General features: G+C 34.9%; 1 protein-coding gene across 1 annotated transcript in view; it reads left to right on the forward strand.

Annotated features, from left to right (window-relative positions):
* Window positions 1-3,606: 3,606 nt before the first annotated feature.
* The window catches only part of LOC140154381 (uncharacterized), a 171,013-nt gene continuing 154,668 nt past the window's right edge, over window positions 3,607-19,951 (forward strand). The window contains exons 1-11 of the mRNA XM_072176948.1: window positions 3,607-3,963; window positions 8,247-8,346; window positions 14,555-14,642; window positions 15,163-15,527; window positions 16,295-16,617; window positions 16,867-16,977; window positions 17,208-17,359; window positions 17,668-17,728; window positions 18,456-18,602; window positions 18,918-19,086; window positions 19,575-19,853. Coding sequence (XP_072033049.1) covers window positions 3,816-3,963; window positions 8,247-8,346; window positions 14,555-14,642; window positions 15,163-15,527; window positions 16,295-16,617; window positions 16,867-16,977; window positions 17,208-17,359; window positions 17,668-17,728; window positions 18,456-18,602; window positions 18,918-19,086; window positions 19,575-19,853 — 1,943 coding nt within the window. The 5' untranslated portion in view covers window positions 3,607-3,815. The remainder of the gene's footprint in view (window positions 3,964-8,246; window positions 8,347-14,554; window positions 14,643-15,162; window positions 15,528-16,294; window positions 16,618-16,866; window positions 16,978-17,207; window positions 17,360-17,667; window positions 17,729-18,455; window positions 18,603-18,917; window positions 19,087-19,574; window positions 19,854-19,951) is intronic.

The raw sequence follows: 19,951 nt of genomic DNA on the forward strand, positions 1-19,951 counted from the left end.
ATTAAAATAGTTTAGGCCCAGGTGTTGCGGGTAAAATTATTAAAGGAAAGAAAGGTGATGAAGTTTCGAAACAAGGGTTTCGGGCGAGAACATTGGGAAACGAGAAGTACAGTTGTAGTAGAAGCCATATTGAGTATAGGAGTAAGGTAAAAATCAATTGTTGGAGGTTTGGCATTTTAACTAGTTTGTGCATGAAGTTAATAGTGCATTGACCTTTGTTTATGTATTTACTTGTGTCAGGTGCTTTGATGAATCCTAAAAAAAAAGGTACCATGTATTACTTGTCATTGTGTAGGATGCTTTGATGAACCATATAAAAAGTATTCTTTGTAATGTAAATTGTGAAACTTTATGTAAAATGATGTAATGTTTCAAAACAACATAAAGTATGGTAAGCCATTTGCGTCATAACACAGCAGATAAAACACACTGTTGCTAATTGTTTAATTAAACAGCTGGGCATTGTAAAATCAAATCATTCCTTTTAGCCAGGTATGGTAAGCCATTTGTGACATAAACTGTTATTCATGTAGTAGAGTAAGATGCATTTTGTAGAGTAAGAACTTTAATAAAACTTGTTAACAAATTAATAATATTCATTGTTGTTGTGTTTTTAAGCCTGACCAGGATTCCTTTGACGGATACCTCGGTGTACCAACTTACCCAGATGGTGGCAGTATTTCTGTTCGCATTAATCTGCGCTTTTAGAAACCAGTCTTCGCTACTTTTATATTTTTCCCTAAAAGGGGGGGTGGCGCTGCTCCAAAAATTGTGGCAAATCCGCTCGGCCATTCAATAAATAGGGTCAGCCAGCCCCACCCCCCATTCCTTTTACACAAGATTATGTTGCATTCAATATCGTAGGCATACTTTACTTTTACTGTCACTAATTATATAAACTCTTTATGACCATTTTACTGTTAATTTTAATAAGGGGCTGTGCAATAATTATGAGCCCTGGGGAAGGGTAAAATTGGGGGGGGCAAGAAATTTTGGCGAGCCGAAAGGTGGGGGGCAAGCAATTTTTGGCAAGCCGAGAGGGGGGGCAAGCGATTTTTGGCACACATTCATGGGGCACCTTTTTAATAAAACGTTCTAAAAAGGCTTAGGAAAACGATACGAAAACGCTTAAATATGCAAATTTTCCTGCTCGCTGCGCTCGCAACATACATCTACACCATTTAAGGTTTGGAATTTGGGATCCCAAAAATGTGGCATCTTCAAGGGGGGGGCAAAGAATTTTGGCGGGCCAAGAAGGGGGGCAAGCGATTTTTGGCGGGCCGAGAGGGGGGGCAAGCGATTTTGGCGAGCTGTTCGGAAATTCCCCCGGGGTGGACCTCATAATTATTGCACAGCTCAGCCCCTAAACATCAGTATAAATTTTGAGTCCAACAAGATGCGTTCATCGTGATTAATAATAATATATTTTTATTTATTAAAATTTGACTATGGCATAGTCTATCAATAATGCTGTTTTCTTCGTTTTTTGGCCAAATGTTTTATTTCAAAAATACCAAATGACAATTTGAATGACGTATATATCCTTCACTTTTAACAATTTATAAACAATTTTATTTATTTTTACACCTGCGCGGGGATCACTGGACTAGCCTTTAAAGGAGTATTTTGTGATCCTAGCATCCTCTATTTATGTCATTTTTCATTAGATATCCACGAAAAAACCTGTTCCCAAAATTTCAGTTGCTTCTGATTTTGCGTTCGCGAGTTATGCATGATTATGTGTATTACACTGCTCCATAGACAATGCGTTGTAATTTCGTTCTGGTGCACCAGAACGAAATTCAAATTTCACGATATCTTTGCTAAACGAATTAATCTGCAAGAAATATTTTGTACATAAACATTATGTAGCCAGAGGTTTCCAGTGATATAAAAATCTCAACTTTTTTGAGATCCCGAAACTATTCTCTTCGTTTTATTGTAGGAAAGGCTCCCATCATTTGTTTTTATATAAATACTTTGACTGGCATATCTCTGAACACGATACAATTTTAATGCTTTTTTGAAAAGAAAAAGTTGAATTCAAAAACTAAATTACTGAACAGAAATAATTTTTCTTTCCACACACATGAAATGCCCTGGATTGTTTGATATCTTTTCTTCTTTCTTTCTTTCTTTCTTTCTTTCTTTTTCTTTCTTTCTTTCTTTCTTTCTTTCTTTCTTTTTCTTTCTTTTTTCTTTCTTTCTTTCTTTCTTTTTCTTTCTTTCTTTCTTTCTTTCTTTCTTTCTTTCTTTCTTTCTTTTTCTTTCTTTCTTTTTCTTTCTTTCTTTCTTTCTTTCTTTTTTTTTTTTGAGTGAGTGAGTGAGTGAGTGAGTGTGCAAGCGGGTATAATTTTTTTCCCGTCTATTTTTGTCTTGTAGAAAAGTTGAATAAATCATATTAGGAGAAAAAATTAAGATGTATCAGAATTTACCCTCGGCGAATTTACTACCGTGTCAAGGAAGATCATCATTTTGAAACACACATGATAAATGTTTATTTTTACCTGTCAAAACATAATAGTCAATAAAGTTACAAATACGTCATTACTTTATCTAAAATCAATGATCACTCGTAACCTATTATCTGTTAGAGTGCCATGGAAGGTTTGTTCCTGCCTCCAAAAGGACACCAGAACAATATTGGCAAATTGCTACCGTATATAATAGGCCCTAAATGTAATATTTTGAGCGAAACAAGAGCTAACTTTGATAAACAAAGATTTTAAACAAGTTCTCTCAACAAAATGTTTGACTTACTTGATATTTCATCCCACATCCGTGGGATTTCATCAGAAAGTGTGGAGCGGTATTAAAAGAGCTAACTTTATTTTACAAACTTTATTCTTGGGTCATCTCTTTGATACGTGTGTAATGAAAATAATGTAGGCATTATGTTTTATATAAGTAATGTTCTTTTTCTTTTTTTAAATTTAATTTAATTTAATTTTTTTTTTTTTAAATTTTTTTTTTCATTTTTGAGTGGAAATAACAAATTATTTATTTATTTATATTTGTTTCCCACTATTTGGAAATTTTGTTTAGTTTTTATTTATTGACATCAAAACATCATAAGCCTTATTACAACGTTCTGGAAGAGTTTCATGCTACTGTTCTCAATAAGTTTCAACTTCAAGCTGAGGTATCTCGAGCAACCATGGACTTCACCTTCTATCATCGTTCAGAAAAACCCGGAAAACATGAATCGGCCAGATAGTGTACATGCAGTCATAGAAACGATGACGCTACTTGTAGCATCCCTAGCTTAACAAAAAGAATCCACCAATCAATAACGTGCCTGGCACGTCAATCAACTTAGTCAATTAAGCGTTTTAAATTGTAATGAAAATGACTAAAGTTATTCGAAGGAGACATCACAAAAATATGTTGAAATTCAACATTTTCTCATATTAACTTCAAAATCAATCAATACAGTTGTAAAACAAGTAATGCATGGATATTTAATCTTTTTAACCGTTGTTGATACTGTTCTAGGGATATATTTTTCCCTGGGACAGTTAACTTCTAGAAACACAATTTAGAACAGGTGCATTGATTTTAGTACTGAGAGTCTGAGAACGACGAAAAGTTACCATCAAAATTATTAATTTAACTTATTTTTATACGATTCTTATGGATGATCGAAGATGGAATAATGCGAATATGTACTAAATAAAGGAAATATACGTGTAATTTGATTTTCACAACTCTTAGAATGTTTAGAAGTCGCTGAAACCGTACGAACTAGAGAAGCTTATAAAATGCTTCGCTTGTATTTAGCATTACACAACAATACATAGGAAAGAGCCGACGACATGAAGCGTACACATAACTCACGAACAACTAGAAATAAATTCAGCATGGAATTTTCTACTGGAATATATAAATCAAACATAAATAGTTTTTTACGGATATTAATATTCTTGTTACTTTGTTGGTCTTGGTGCAATTATGAAGTTGAAGGTAAGTCAAAACTCAAATTTATCTCTGTACTAAAGTAAAGACATTTAAGGCCAAGTAAAATAAAAAACATGTTTCACGTCCGGTTTTTTGAAAAAGGGAGGAAGAGGGGACTTTTTATTTTTTATCACAAAATCTGTGTAAATACCCATAATTAGAGCTGTTTTTGTATTGTTTTAGCGTATATTACATACAATAATGCCTGGAGAAAGGAGGAGGCAGGCCTCTTTTTATTTGTTGTTCTGAGAGATAGGTCCCCTCTAACTATCACAGAACCTTATAAAAGTGTTTCTTGTACACTGCAAAATTCCTGGCGACAGAGTGACTGACTACATCGCACTGGAACTCTGAAGTCACTACCACCGTCACTCCAGAATAACCTACCCTATGGTGGCCGACAGAGTCACTACAGGAGAGTGACTACATCGGAAACAAGGCAGTATGGTACTATGCAGCAGTGTCATCACGTAGTGACTGCAACTGCTAGCCTCCGATGTGTTACCTGCTCGATGCCGCATCGGCGACTCATGATGTACACCACCGACTAGATTCCGACAGTGGTCCACATCTTGTAGTCACATCAAAGTGACTTCCGTAGCCAGTGCCCCATGAGTCGCCTGCTCGGTGCCCAGTCGGCGAACTTCAAGGTGACTACGCTGCGAAGGTCGTTGACCGAACCCTGTTATGAGTTCAACACTCTGGGGACGCAGCAGTATATCTACCAAATACGCGCTGATGATGACAAATACGCGTATCATGCTTGTTTCCTGCTTGTATACGCTCATGAATGGAATGTGTTGGTTTTATAATTAATTGATTGATGCATGCTGTACAGTTGGTCTGTGGTTCTACTGCCGTCTTTGTTTTTGTTTTGTTTTTATCGTGCTTTTGCGTTCTTTATCATTTATATTTCAACTACACTTCCGATTCATTTTGTTTCATTTATTTATTGCTCTCTTTTATAATATTTTAATTCTTTTCGTGCTGCCTGTTTAATAATCTCATCAACTGTGTGTGTTTTATTTGCAGTTCTTGTTCTTGGTTTATTTGTTTGTTTCATTTCAAACGTTTTTATTTTGTTTATTTGTTTGCTTGTTTTCCTACAAAACTTATCATTGCTTTGTTTACTTCAGTGGTTAGATGACATGTTTTGCTATCGAATTAGGTTTATTTTTTCATATTTTGCATGATAACGTTATACAGGCCTATTGAACCTTTTTTTTTAATTTAAAACGAATTGTGTTTTAAAAGAGATATTAATTTTCAGCCGAAGTTCGCAAAGTATGCCTATTATTATAGGCCTAGCATTTTCAATTTATACATTTTGATTTGCCAAAACTTTACTTATTTTGAAGCAAGAATTTTTCTGTTATATTTAAAATTGATTTATAGGCCTAGCATGCATTTTGTTTTACTTCTTGTCATTTTCCTGAAAGGTCTACTGCAAATTTATACTTTTACTGCCGTAAGTTTATGCAAAACTTTGGCTTGTGCTATTTTCTTTTTCCGTTTTTCAAAATGGTGTTTTTATATAGGCCTATTAGTTTGATTCGTTTTTCATGTTGATTTTTTTACGTTATCAAATTATGCCTATAAATCGGTGTCACATCAATATAGGCCTATTGCAGTGTTTGTTTGAAATTGTGTCTTATTTTTTATCACACAAATATTAATGCTTGTTATAAATTATTATTGTTATAATTTTTTATTTATTTTACACATTTAATATTTTAATTCATCAATAGGCCTATAATGCTTCTTATAATATTCCTACTTTTAACTTCTTTATTTGCAGTTGTTCTCAAGTTGTTTTCTTTCGAAGTGTTTCTTTGTTTCTTCCATTCTTCGTTTATTGGTTTCTTCCTCTTTATTTATTTCTTAATTTTTTATTTATTTAGTTATTCAAATAACCACCAATTAGGGCCTAACAAAAATGTATTTTATTCATCATATTAGTTTATTGAATTATACTTTGTTTACTGATCATGTTTATTTCTTTTACTAACACATGGATTTTATTCATCTAATATTTCCCTTATTTTTAAAGTCCAGTTTGCAATTTCCCCTCCATAATCCCCTAAAAAAAAGCAAGAAATAAAGAATATTATTTGAATAAATCAAGAGAATATAAAAATATGGCAATAAAAGCAAAACCGGCAACCCAAAACGCCGGTACTGAGCACCCAGGCCCAGTCGGCGTAGTCATACCAGTGTGACTCTCCTGCGAAGTCACCCGCGCCAAAGTCACTCTGTAGAAACCTAGGAGGCTGGCTACCCGGCTATTTCGGACCGGCGATATGGAAAACCGAGGTGTAGTTTCCGATGGAGTGACATTCTGGTGACATCGGCGTCACACAGATGAGAATCTTGCAGTGTATATTAACAAGGCTATAGAAAGCATCTCTACTTCCTAGACATATTTTTTGAAAAGTTATAACTGAATTTCAAAAAATAAAAATAAAATTGAAGAAACCTCAAAAAAGGAAGCGGGAGGGGACGTGAAACATGTTTATAATTTTTTTAAAGGAGTATTTCGTGATCCTAGCATCCTGTTTTTATGACATTTTTCAGTAGATATTCACGAAAACAGCTTATTCCCAAAATTTAAGTTTTTGCGTAAGCGTAACTTATGAGTACGCATGATTACATACAATGTATACATAGACATGGCTCCATAGGCCACTGTTGTTATTTCGTTCTGGTATACCAGAACAAAATTCAAATTTGACAATATTTTGCTAAACGAATTAATGTGCAAGAAATTTTTGGTACATGTAGCCTGAGGTTTCCAGTGGTATAAAAATCTCAACTTTTTTTGAGAAAAGTGGGAGGATGAGGCTGTGGATCACGAAATGCCCCAAGTTTGAAGCATGTAAAGTGTGTTATGTGTAAATAATTAAATCTTGGACAGTGAGCATTATTAATATCATTATGTGACATGATCAAGGGGAATGACTCAATGATGTCGACCCTGATCGAAAATGAGTTGTACATGATTTATATGTTTCTAAGAGGACATTTCAGAGCTTAGTTTCAGAAGTTACTGAAAACCCCATGTTGATATGATGTACTCTTCTTAGCGAAGTTACGTCAATTTTATATCAGTCGCTGAAAACAATATAAAACAAAAAGTATTTTAACACTTTCTTTGCCAATGTCTCAAAATCAATATTAGCAACATCTGTCTCATTTCCCTTGATTGTGTCACATAATAAAATTGCTGAAATGTAAACCTTTGACGAGAGGATATTTCCTCGATGTTGACAAGGAGGAACTCGATCACTACACATACTATGCATATAGCAGTGGAATTAACGACTCGTAAAGCACATATCATGCATATACAATGCATATAAACTACGCTTCTGAGGCACCTTGTTTTAACAAGGTGTTATTGATGGAAGTATATGCTCTCGTCAAGTGACAGCAAAATAAGTACGGTAAATAAATAGTGACAGCAAAGCCACATTTTTGTCCCAAAGTATTTTAACACTTTCTTTGCCAATGTCTCAAAATCAATATGCACATTTTTGTCCCAATTTGTCATTTTTTGTCTTGTTTTTATTCATTTTAAGGACAAGTAAAAGTATACGCTTTGCTATCCCCATTTTATCCCTGAAATGAAAGTTTTCTGTGGTGCCCACCTGGCTATGCCCCTGGCAAAATATGTTCTGGTTACTAAAACAGGATTTAAGTATTTGTAAAATATTTTGTATCGAATATCATTCCTATATTTAATGAGTTAGATTAGAAATGGCTTACAAAAAAGGATAAAGCAATAGGCATTAATATTGTTGCTCGACGAGAACTATAGCTTCGAATTTTCAAACCAAAAATGCACAGGTTTCGATTTTCCACCAAAAAAAATGCACCCCCTCCAAAAAAAGTTCATTTTTTATAAATATTGAGAAAAAAATTACTTGTTATTCAAGGTTGGACCCAGAGAAGTGCTGTAAAAAAATTTTTTTTTTAAAGAGGAGTGCAGTATTTTATTTTTCCAGGCAATAACAAGTAATTTAGGATCTATTTTATACATTAGAAAAAAATTGGACAAAGTGGTATATGCAAAATGAAGGGACAAATCTTCTTGTTCTATTGGTGGCAATGTTTGTTTACATGCTTTTAAAGGTAGAAGCCAAAAAATGGTACAGCACTGATGTTTCAAAAGACAGGGGCTCCTTTAGCAATCATATTGTAAAAAGATAATTTGTATCTTCTACCAAAACATTCCATACATGTACATGTACTCATGCTCTCTGTCTTGTGATAAATGTTCTTCTTTCCAGGAGCATGTGATTGTGAAGCAGATTGTGTTGCAAGTTGTGTAGCAGGAACATACTGGGATAGTAATGCTACAGTGTGTATACAATGTCAACCGGGATATTAGTAAGTGTTAACATCCTCTGATTTTTTTGTTTATCAATTTATTTCTTTTATTTTTGATTGATTAATTTAATTGATTAATTATGTTGCATATTGCACTGGGAAAGAGTGTGTCATATGTTTTGAATAATGGCCATTATTTAAGGGAGGTTAGTTCCCAAATTTTGAGATGTTTATGTAAAAGGTTTATGGCTATTTATGTAGTAGTGCTACTCTGGTGATGTATATACTATGCATACTATTGACAGGGAAAGGGTGACATGGTGCCACTGGTCCCACCCACAACAGAGCTGACAACCAGCAACCTTCCCATGCCATGTATGGGCTGGAAGACCCCCTGACCAATCATGTGTGCTCACGCACCCCCTTTTTGCCCCGAGTCCAGGCCGTGTCATCTTGCTTAATTTAAAAGCAATTAAGGAAAATTTTCAAACGACATTGATTCAGGTGCAGAAACTGATGATAGTTTCCAATATTACCCCGCTGGGCTGCCTGTTGAGTATATCTCTGGGACAGGGTTCGAAATAGGGCTGGTCCACAGGCCATTGGCTGTTGCTTTTGAGCTTTTTTATCTATTTGCTATTGGTGTTTTTTTGTGGTGTCAAATATTGCATTTTAATATTCATGTCCTTTTCTAAAACCACAAACAGGATGTTGTTATACCACTAGGTTTTTCTTTTTCTAATAACTTGTCAAAAAACAGCTGTTTTTGCATGAAGGCCCAGCTGACCTGTAACTTTTTTAGGCATATTTCTAATATTGTACTGGGAAAATGATAAGGAAAAGGAAGGATCATATCCATGAGTATGAGAACCTTTGAGGAGGAGTAAGGTTACTCACTAAAATGTATGATGGGGAGTGAGGATGTCACCAAAAGATCCCTTTTTCAAGAATTGTGAACAAATTTCTGATAATCTTTCACCAAAATTTCATATTTTTTTCAAATTTTTCCAAAAATTTTAAATTTGGATGACTGAAAATTTTGTATCAAAAATTTGTTAACCTTTAAAAATTTGTACCCAAAAGTTTTCACAGTCCCATGGATCTTATGGAATGATATTATATTACTGGTAAATTGTTTATAAGGAAAATGAGGCAGCATGTCCATGGGTATGAGAGCCCCCTGGGATTTGGGTGGGGGCTACTCACTAAAATAGGTGACAGGGATGTCACTTAAAAGACTCCTTTTTTCCAAAAATTTGTATGATTGTGTCAAAATATTGTGTATCAAAGATTTGTCAAATTAAAAATTTTTACCCAAAAGTTTTCCCAGTCTCATGTAACTGAGACCCCATTTATTTTTTGTTAAAATTTTCTCCAGTCTAATAGAAAATCTCCCTTTTGGGGAAGCCTTCTCACCCAATGACCCACTCTTTTGGTGTCAAATCTCTCACCAAAAGACCCTGGTTTCAAACTGGTGCCTGCACATCCCTTCACTTCCAAAGTTGAGTCCAAATCCCCGGTGAGGAGCTAAAACATATTACTCTTAGGTTACAAATTACAAAGGTTGGAAGGAAGTTTGTTGTATGCAACTGATGATCTATTTGAGGAAAGTTTTCTTTCCAGAAGTTTTAATATTAATTTTGTTTGCTACTTCTTATATTTTTGAACTGATTACTGATATGATCATGACAAACTTCAAATGTTCACTTATAATGCTTGTTTTGTAAAGTATTTGTAAAATTCTCATGAATGCTCAAGATGAAAGATCTATACCTATCAATATGTATTTTGTTGGTTTTGACTTTTTAGTTCTTCATGGATGTTAGCATAAAAATTTGCAATCAACTGAATTGAACTTTAGTGCATAAGGCTACCAGTTATAGACCGTTTCAAATATCTTCTTGAATGAAATTGTTTTAACAACACATAAAATCAAAATAATGATCAGATAATAAAAAGTAGGCAAGACAAGACATGCCTGGAGAATATTAATCACTTGTACTGGGTGTCCCAAAAAAGGTTACAAGTAGATTAATGCAATTAAGTTAATGTTTAAAACAAATATAAATGTCCTTTTAATGATATAATCTATGTACCCTTTACTGGTATCCCAGTGAATGTCAAGTTCACAACATACATATTTAGCCTGCATTCCTGGGGATGCTGTTTGAACCATGTTTACGTGACATAATGCAACACGAGGTTCACTGCCTGTACAGTGCATTTGGCGGGTCAAATGAGTAGGTCCAGCACAGAATGGTAGATGCTGTATTTTATATTGTTGAATAGAAAATTGAACTTGTTCAGTTTTATTTTTAAAGCTCGGTCAGAAAACGAACAATATTCTTACTGTATATAACACATGAGCGATATCTCAACTCAACGAAACCCAAACAAAGTCAAACTGCAATTGCTGTTTTATATTTTATTATGTTGATGGCAGGGTGCAGAAATGGCTTCACCAAAAAAGTGTTCCTATCTAATGACATCTTCCTCTTCCTTTGTTTCTACCACCTAAAGCTCCAAGATGTGCAATATTTAATTTGTCATTATGTTTCTCTAATTCAATTAAGATTCAACCATAAAAAAATTACAGAATAATAAAAAGTAATAAGAAAAAATGTGTTCTTTTAATGGTTAAATTGGTTTTTGTTATGTTCCATGATGGCCAAACTGTAATTTATAAAAATTGTTAAATTACAAACTACCATTATGTTTCTAATTTTTTGTAAATATGGCAATTAAAAATGTGTAAATAAATGTTGAATGAATGAGATTTTAATATTTTCTTTTAACAAATTTTCTCAATTGATAGACCAAAACAATTTGTTTGAACCCTTGCAAGATACCACATTACATGTAGTTGCTATGGAATTGTGGCCAGAATTGCATTCAGTACATATGTGTACATAGTCTTGGCCAGTGTATTAAAGCTGGACATCTTGGTAACTATGATGCCTGTTTCCATGACACCGTATCAACAATAAAGAAAGTTCCTAAGTTCAATTACAAGACCTTTCCTTGCCACCTATGCAGGCCATAAAAATGGAACCACTATGAAAGTTAACAAAGTGTCTTTTGGCCTCTGTATTTCTCTGTTTTTTATGCGCTCTTATAGTTCCTCTGTTATATATGGTGTAAAATTAAATTTGATCTTATTTTTCTGAAATAAACACTTTTCTGAAATAAACACACGTACTTGTGTTTAAAAACACATGTACATGACATTTAGTTTTATTCTACTTTTTCACATGACTTGAAATTGTTCCTAAATTCCCATCAGGATTAACATAAACTTGGTCATTGATTTCTTATGCAAGACTTTGTCCTGCATATTAGAACTGTTAAGAAATAGTAGATATTGATATCAAAAATCTATAATTACATGAGCATAGACTATACTCCGCCATTGCTGTCACTTGCCCATATTGATCCCGTGTAATATAAACTATTTGCAAAGCCATAATGGCACTCTAATCAAGATATTTAATCAGGGGTCTAGAGAGAAACCGGAACAAAAGCGGTGTCTAAGTTGTCGCTTGACTAAGTCAACAAATACGGGGTTTATTTAGCACATGGGCTCACATCTATTTGCAAGCATACTAGGTAAATATTGAGGACATTTTGCTGCTTGTTGAAATGACTTAAGCATGATATGATAGTAATGTTTCAAGGGCATTTAATGATGTTGGTCTTGTTGCATAAAGGATAACAATGTTTTCAACAGCACCTGAATTTTTCTGGAGACGATACAAAGATTTTCTGAAAATGTGTCCAAAATATTGACATTGTACCCAAAATATTGAAATTGTGCCCAAAGTATTGAAATATTTGCACCAAATCCTTTTTTTCTTTCCTTTCAATTAGGCAGAGTAAAAATAAAAACATGTTTTTCGACTGGGTTTAAAAAAAGGAGGAAGAGGGGCTTTTTATTTTCTATTTTTTATTGAAAAATAGGTGTAAATACCCATATAAACACCCGAATTAGCGTATAGAATAATGCCTGAAAAAAGAGGACCTTTTTATTTTATTTTTCTGGTACACCCCCTCTAGTGATCACAGAACCATCCAGAAGTGTTTCTTAGCAAGGCTATAGAAAACATCTTAACTTCCAAGACATCTTTTTCAAAAGTTATAACCAAATTAAAAAAAATAAAAATAAATTTGAAGCGGCTTCTAAAAAGGAAGCGGGGGACGAGAAACATGTTTTATTTTTTATTTGGCCTTATTGTTTATTTGCAAGGGGTGCATGTATGTTTTTATAAAGGAATTTTGCATGTAAATTAAATGATAGACTGGGAAACATTTATTTTAAGGCCACTCCTCCAAAAAAGAAGTTTGTTTGAAGACTGTGGCCAAAAATGCAATAACACTAAATTAGTGCACTGTGCATTTACTGATTTTGTTAGAAAAACAAGACAATGTGTACATTTTATACTGCTTCCATTTTCTTTAGAAGGCAAACTTTTTCCCTACTACAAATTAAAACCAATTTCTTACTGCCTGAAGATAATGATAGTAATGATACGTTTAGAAAGAATTTTTTTTTTTAATATTGATTGTTGACTTTTATTTGGAAAAAAGCTTAGCAAGCACTGTTTTTTTACTGTTTAAAAAATACATCAAAACAAATGGCAGGTTTTTCACCTACCTTATCTTTATCCCTAACTCTTTTGAATGAATGCTCCCAAATATACAGTGCACAACTTATAAGTTCCCCCTAATGCTTTTTAAAATAAATCGAAAATTATTTAACGAAATGTAAAATTGTAAAACGTTATGAGTAACCTTATTTGTTTTACAAATCTGGGCCAATTTGTAGTGTCACACATCATTGCGTTTGGCCACAATGGTTCATTATGTAAAAAAGAGGGAGTTTTAAAAGTTGCACCTGAGTCCATAGGAGTCAATTGTCAAACAATACAGTATGTTAGGCCTGTCCATGTGTTTGTAATGGAAATGAAACTTAAAGTCTAGATGTTTAGTAGGGGATGTGTCCTCCTGCACTGTTGACAAGTGCATTGCAATGTCGCCGCATGCTGTTTATTAAATTCCGGACCCGTTGCTGGTCCATGTTGTTCCATACATGTTGGATTGCTCGGGTTAGCTCTTGCAGTGTTGTCTTTTCATTGATAAGGTTCTCACTTTTCGAATTGCATTAGGCGCAACTCCCATACGACGAGCAATTTCTTTCACCGGTACATTTTCATCCAGCAAACCTATTGCTCTACCGCAAAGAAATTCGGGCAAACGCGGCATTATTAAAATGTGACTTTTCACATATGATGAACTACTGGCGATGTGGTCTATTCTCACTGCAGTACATATCCCTTCCATCTCAGACATTTATCATTAAAAAGAAAAGAATAAAACACCTGCTTTGCTTTTCAAGAAGAAGAAGAAAAATACCAAAGATTCAGTTTTCTTTTACAAACACATGAATATCCCTGGCCTACTGTATTGTTTGAGAATTGAGTCCTATGGACTCAGATGCAACTTTTAACACTGTTTAAAACAGTCTCCTTTTTTTACATAATGAACCATTGTGACTGATCCCAATGACGTGTGATGCTAAAATTTGGTCCACATGTGTAAAACAAATAAGGCTACCCATATCAGTTTACAGGTTTGCATTTCGTCAAATAGTTTTCGATTTATTAAAAAAAATATATAGGGGGAACTTATAAGTTGTGCACCCTATACTACAGGCTGAATATGATGACAGACTGGCTGACTGGTGCCTCCACCTTCAGATGGGTCTAGGCCATGGGGCCTCACTAAAAATTGGTGATGGAAGATGTGCAGCCACATTGACCTCCATTTTTCTATATCCTTCTCACTGTGACCCCCTTTTTTGTTTTAATTTACTGTCACCAAAAGACCCTTTTTTAAAAGAAATTTCTGATAATCTCTCTCAAAATGACCCTCTAAAATTCAAAAAATTTCATCAAAATTTCACATTTTGATGACTTCCCCAGTCTCATGTAAAGACCCCTTTCTTTTGGTCTTCTCACCAAATGACCCCCTTTTTTGGTGTCAATTCTCTCACTAGTTTAGAACTAGTTCACACATTCCTGTCATTTCCAAAGTCAAGCGCCCCCATCCCCTGGGGGTCAGGCAGCACATAGGACACGTCCCGACCAAAGCGCCAACAGGGAGTTCTAGGGTTAATTTGAATCAATCATATTACAATGTACTGCGGCAATATTTGAGTGATTCTGGAAATTTTACCAAGTATATTAACTGTTTCCTCTGTATTTTGATACAGTTGTGAAGGTGGCAGTAATGCTAGAGTTCCGTGTGAAACAGGGACCTATAATGACCAGCCTGGAAGCATCTCAGATTCAGCATGTTTGGTATGTATATGACAGAGATTAAACATTAATTTGTTTGGGCTGGAAACTTTCAGGAAAGTTGCTGAACTCCATTTTTCAATTTAAACCATTGAAAGTGTGAAAGTGTTACCAATCTCTGCATTTCCCATTATGAGATTCAACAGTTACAATTAATTTTTTCTCAAAAAGGCCAGAAGACCACAATTTGTGATGTTTCCCATCAGACCCCTGCTGAATGCTTAGGAAATCATCAAATAATCTCTGATCAATCATTCTTTACTTCAGGCATGAAAATGTTCAGGTTTAAACCTTAATTCAGGCTTTTTTGTTGTCCAAAGTTCTGCACTTTCTTGTAATTTCAGCCAATTTTTGGCCTTTTTAGCCCAATTTCACACACTTTTTCAGGGTTTTTTCAAACACTTCAGATTTTTTCATGAATGATCATTCTCTTGCCTGTTACTTACTACTGAACTATAGGTGAACACCAAACTGCGCATGGAGTATACAAAATTATACAAATTTAATTCAATTCAATTTTCAGAGTTGTGATCTAGGTACATACAGCTCTACTCCTGCATCAGAATTCTGTGAGGAATGTCCTGGTGGTTACTCTTGTCCAATAGAAGGTACTACAGATCCTGTGGAATGTAGTCCAGGTCAATTTGCAAGCAATGGAAGCTCTGAATGCTCCTTATGTCCTGCAGGACACAAGTGTCCGTCTATATACCAAGACCCAATCTACTGTGAAGAAGGCTATTATTCTGCAGGGACGGGACAGACAGACTGTTCCTTATGTGAAGCTGGGTTTCAATGTCCTGATAGGAATGCATCTGAGCCATGTTCAGCAGGTTATTATAGTGCACAAGGAGATGGCACTTGTTCATCATGTGATACAGGATACTATAGGTAAGTGTAACATTTCTGTGTTGCCCTCTTGTTAAACTGAACATTGTCCAACAGAAAAAAAGTAAAGCAGTGCTAATATTTGTCCAGGTTTGGTTGTTAAAAAATGGTTTTGGAATTTCACAGATGTTTTTTACCATGAAGATAAAACGAGTAAAGAAGCACTGTCCGCTATTAAAGCAACTTACCTTGCTTATTTAAGTTATTCCACCAGAAGATGACACAATATGATTATATAATCAGGTGCTTATCTAGCATGTATGGGACATAAGCCTATTTTTCATCCCATTTTTACCTGAAAATATTTTGCATCTGGGATGTGCTGCATTTTGCCCTGGTTATGCCCCATAGGTTAATTATAGCATGCTTAACTTAAACAACTCATCAAATTTGATTGTCTATATAACTTTATATCAAAAGTTTTCTTCCAATCCTAACATATATTCATTGTTTTTGTTATATTAACACCTCTGTTTTGAGTTCTGAGTTCTGACCTCGGTGACATGATGAGCAAAGCTATAGAAAAATTATCAAATTCGTGTACATCGTGGAATATACTCTTTGCGTGGCTGTGCGTAGTAAGCAGTTGTACGCAGATAGCCTCGCTAATATGGACGTGTAGAGTAGCGTTGTACGCGCGTGTAGTTAGCATGATTAGTCGCGGAGTAACAAGCGTAGTTGAATGTTCCACGATGTACACAAATTTAATATTTTTTCTATAGTACAATGTAATGTTTGAAATTAATATTTGTGCCATTTTATCCATACAGCAATGAGATGGCATCTGTGTGTACCATCTGTCCAGAAGGTTCCATGTGTCCTGATCCTACACAGGATCCTGTCGCATGCACAGAGGGATACATAGCATCAGCTGGCTCTGATAATTGCACCCGATGTGCCTACAATGAAATCAGTAATGCCTTAAATACAGACTGTTTACCATGTCCGGCAGGGAAAGCATGTACAGATCCGACATTAGATCCTAGTGATTGTGCTGGTGGAGAGTATGCTTTGTTAGGTGGGGGTGTGTGTTCTGCATGCCCTGCTGGGAAGAGATGCCCAACAACATCAACTGTTGAAGACTGCCCACCAGGTATGTATTCTTGATATCATCTTGGAGCTTTGGGAAAAGGTTTTAAGAATATTGGACCTCAACCATTGTCCAAAATTGAGAACATAATACAGGTTACTCCAAATGAACATGAACTGGATAATTTGTTTGTTTATTTCATTCAAGCAAAATGTTTAAGTAACTACATGTATATAGTACATCGCCAACACCCATTTTATCTCAAAACTGAGTAGTTTAACTTACATCGTCTAACTTGTTTCACTTTTTCAGATACATATTCCATTGGTAGTGCTGTTGATTGTACAACCTGTCCTGTTGGATATGAATGCACCAATTCATCTGCTACGCAATGTCAAGGAGGTTACTATAGTGTATCTGGAGGTGAGTCTAATAAAAAATAGAATTCTACCAGCAATTTGAAAGTCACTTTTGATCGAAAATCATAATTTTAATGTTTTTTTGCAGCAACTATTTAACATCATAGAATCTGATTTGAATATATCAGGGAGAAGTGTGTTACTACTTCATGAAGTAATTTTTGAAAGTTAACAGGCCAATGTTAAATTTGTATTTCTTGAGTGACTATTGCAAATGGCATTATCTTTTTACAGATGTGCATTGTAACGAGTGTACAGCAGGGTACTATTGTCCTATAGAAGCTGATTCTCCTACTGCTTGTCAAGATGGGTACTACTCTATGGCTGGAGCCATTTACTGTGAAGAATGTCCTCCAGGTGCACAATGTACATCGACAACAGTACAGGTAAATTGATTGCATGTCATTATTTTGTGCAAGTTGGCAAAGTATAAAAATATCAACCATGATCAGGATTTGAATTAGGGACTTCTGGGGTCATGTACCAGTGCTCTCACCACTGAACTATTTAGAAAGTGTTTGGATCAAAGTGTAATAGATTCATTCTTGATTGGTAGAGATGTTTATGTGAAGAAAAGCAGGATGACATGGAGGAGATGGTGATTAGGAGGTAATGATGATGATGATGATGACGATGACACACCGATGATGTTAAATTGATATAAAAAATGTTGATCGTTTCCTTTTTATTACAGAATTGCACTGCAGGATATTATTCATTGGCAAGGTCCAGTGCTTGTACACCATGCCCAGCTGGTAAGTCATATTGACATTATAATAAATATTATAACAAAATAATACCACCATGGTTAATTGGAACTCCTGGTTAATCACATAATCTGCATAAAACTGTTTGAAGCGAAGTTCATCCAAACCTTAATGAAGAAGAGCTTAATTCATTGTCAACCAATAATTGTAAGTTCTACACTGTATATCAGATAAGTTAAGTATTTGTGTTTCTTATGCAGAGTGTATACTTGGTTAACACTAAAGTAAGATTCTGATTAACTGTTAACTTGTATGTATCACCAAATCAGCAATTCACATTTGCAAGTTATCTACAATTGAAGACAGAGATAAAAAGACCAAAATGTGTCTAATGTCACTGTCAATCAAATTCCCTATGATCCTTGATTGGTTAATTAGCGCGTAAAAGGAAGGTCCATTTAATATCTGGTGCCGATCGGAGAAAATGAATAGCAGAAAATGGTGAAAATTTACGTAGCAACTTTTCTAGGCATTGTTGACAAGGTGCCTTCGGGAAAGAAAGTTTTGAGATGGCTTGTATATGTTTGAAGGTGCAAAATTAACAATAAGGTGACCGGTTTTACCGCCACGTTCAGCAACTCATCATCATGATACAATTGTAAACAATGCATGCTCGAGTTTGATGGACAGATGACGTCAGACACATTTTAGTCTTTTTATCTTTCTTCAATTATACCCAATGCTATTAACATTTGCCATCTTGTAATTAATCCAGGACATCAGTGTAATGTGACCAATGTGGCTCCTGTGGCCTGCAATTTGGGATGGTACAACGATGACCCACAAAATCAGATGTGTCAACAGTGTCCAGAAGGCTCAATGTGTTCAGATACTACACAAGCTCCAACAACGTGTGATTCAGGTAAGAGGCAAAGGTCATAGGTCAATGATTTGAAACAGGATGTGGATGTTTCTCGGCTTGTTCTGTGAAATGCCGGCAATATATGTATTCCAAGTTGCTTGTTTTAAATACAATATTTCAGCTTACTATTAAGTGTGAGAATTTAAGTTGCAACTCAAAATCGGGTAAATCTTACAAATGCAAAAAATGTTGAACATTTTAGAATTTTGTAACATGCAAAACTTAACATATTACTTCATTTCTTACTATTGCATATATAAAATGAATATAATTTAGAAATTATTTTAAAAAAAATTTGTTTTGTAACTATTTCAGGTCAATACAGTGGAGCTGGAGCTACAGCATGTATAGACTGTCCCCCAGGCTTCGCATGTTCAGATGGCACTGTTGCAGGCAAGGTGGCATGTTATCCTGGTTACTATGCTACTGGGAAAGCAACTCAGTGTACGCCATGCACAACTGGTTACTTCTGTCCAGATACAACGTAAGAACATAATTTATGTCATGGTTAAAGTTCATATTCTGATTTGCTATCTGTTATCTAGACAACTGAAATATGACATATTTTCAGGGATTGTTTGAATGAATGATTGAAAACGTGTATGTGTGCACAAAGGCAGCAAATTGGTGTGTACACATGATAGGTGCATTATTATATATTTGATATCAAGAACTTCAGGAAGAAAAAACTTACTATAGAGAGTAAAATATTTATGGTGAATGCAACAGGGCTTGTCTAATTCCAGGGTCATTATCACAGCATTGTTGTGAAACTAATTATCATAACCACATTGGAATGATAATGATTCAAATTATGTGTGACAAAACCAAAAATATTACTTGTATCTTAAAGATCTACTAAGTATCTTAGTAGATCAGATTATAGTTTAAGATTCATAACATTTACCTGTTTAGCATTCACCTTTTACAAATATAAGACTGCATCTATTTCACTTCTTGATTTTCTTCCAGCAATGATAATGAGATTCCATGTGAGCCAGGATCATATTCTGCCACCAATGCAACATCATGTACCCCATGTGCTGCAGGTGAAGAATGTCCACGTGCTGACGGACTGGACATCCGGAGCTGCACATCAGGAGAATACAGCACAGCACAGAGTACATCTTGTTTGAGTTGTCCAGCAGGCTATGAGTGTCCATATACAGATCAAGATCTACAGATAGCGTGTGAGTCAGGAACATACTCTGCAGGTCAACAGAGTGCCTGCTCGTCATGTCCAGCTGGATTGTAAGTGGGAATAAATATAGTTTTGATTTCACAGGATGTTAAGGGATGTATTGATGTGTGATTTATTAAGATAACATATGTCCTTGCATCATTTAGAA

This window comes from Amphiura filiformis, chromosome 6 (genome assembly GCF_039555335.1).
Source record: "Amphiura filiformis chromosome 6, Afil_fr2py, whole genome shotgun sequence".
Taxonomy (NCBI): Eukaryota; Metazoa; Echinodermata; class Ophiuroidea; order Amphilepidida; family Amphiuridae; genus Amphiura; species Amphiura filiformis.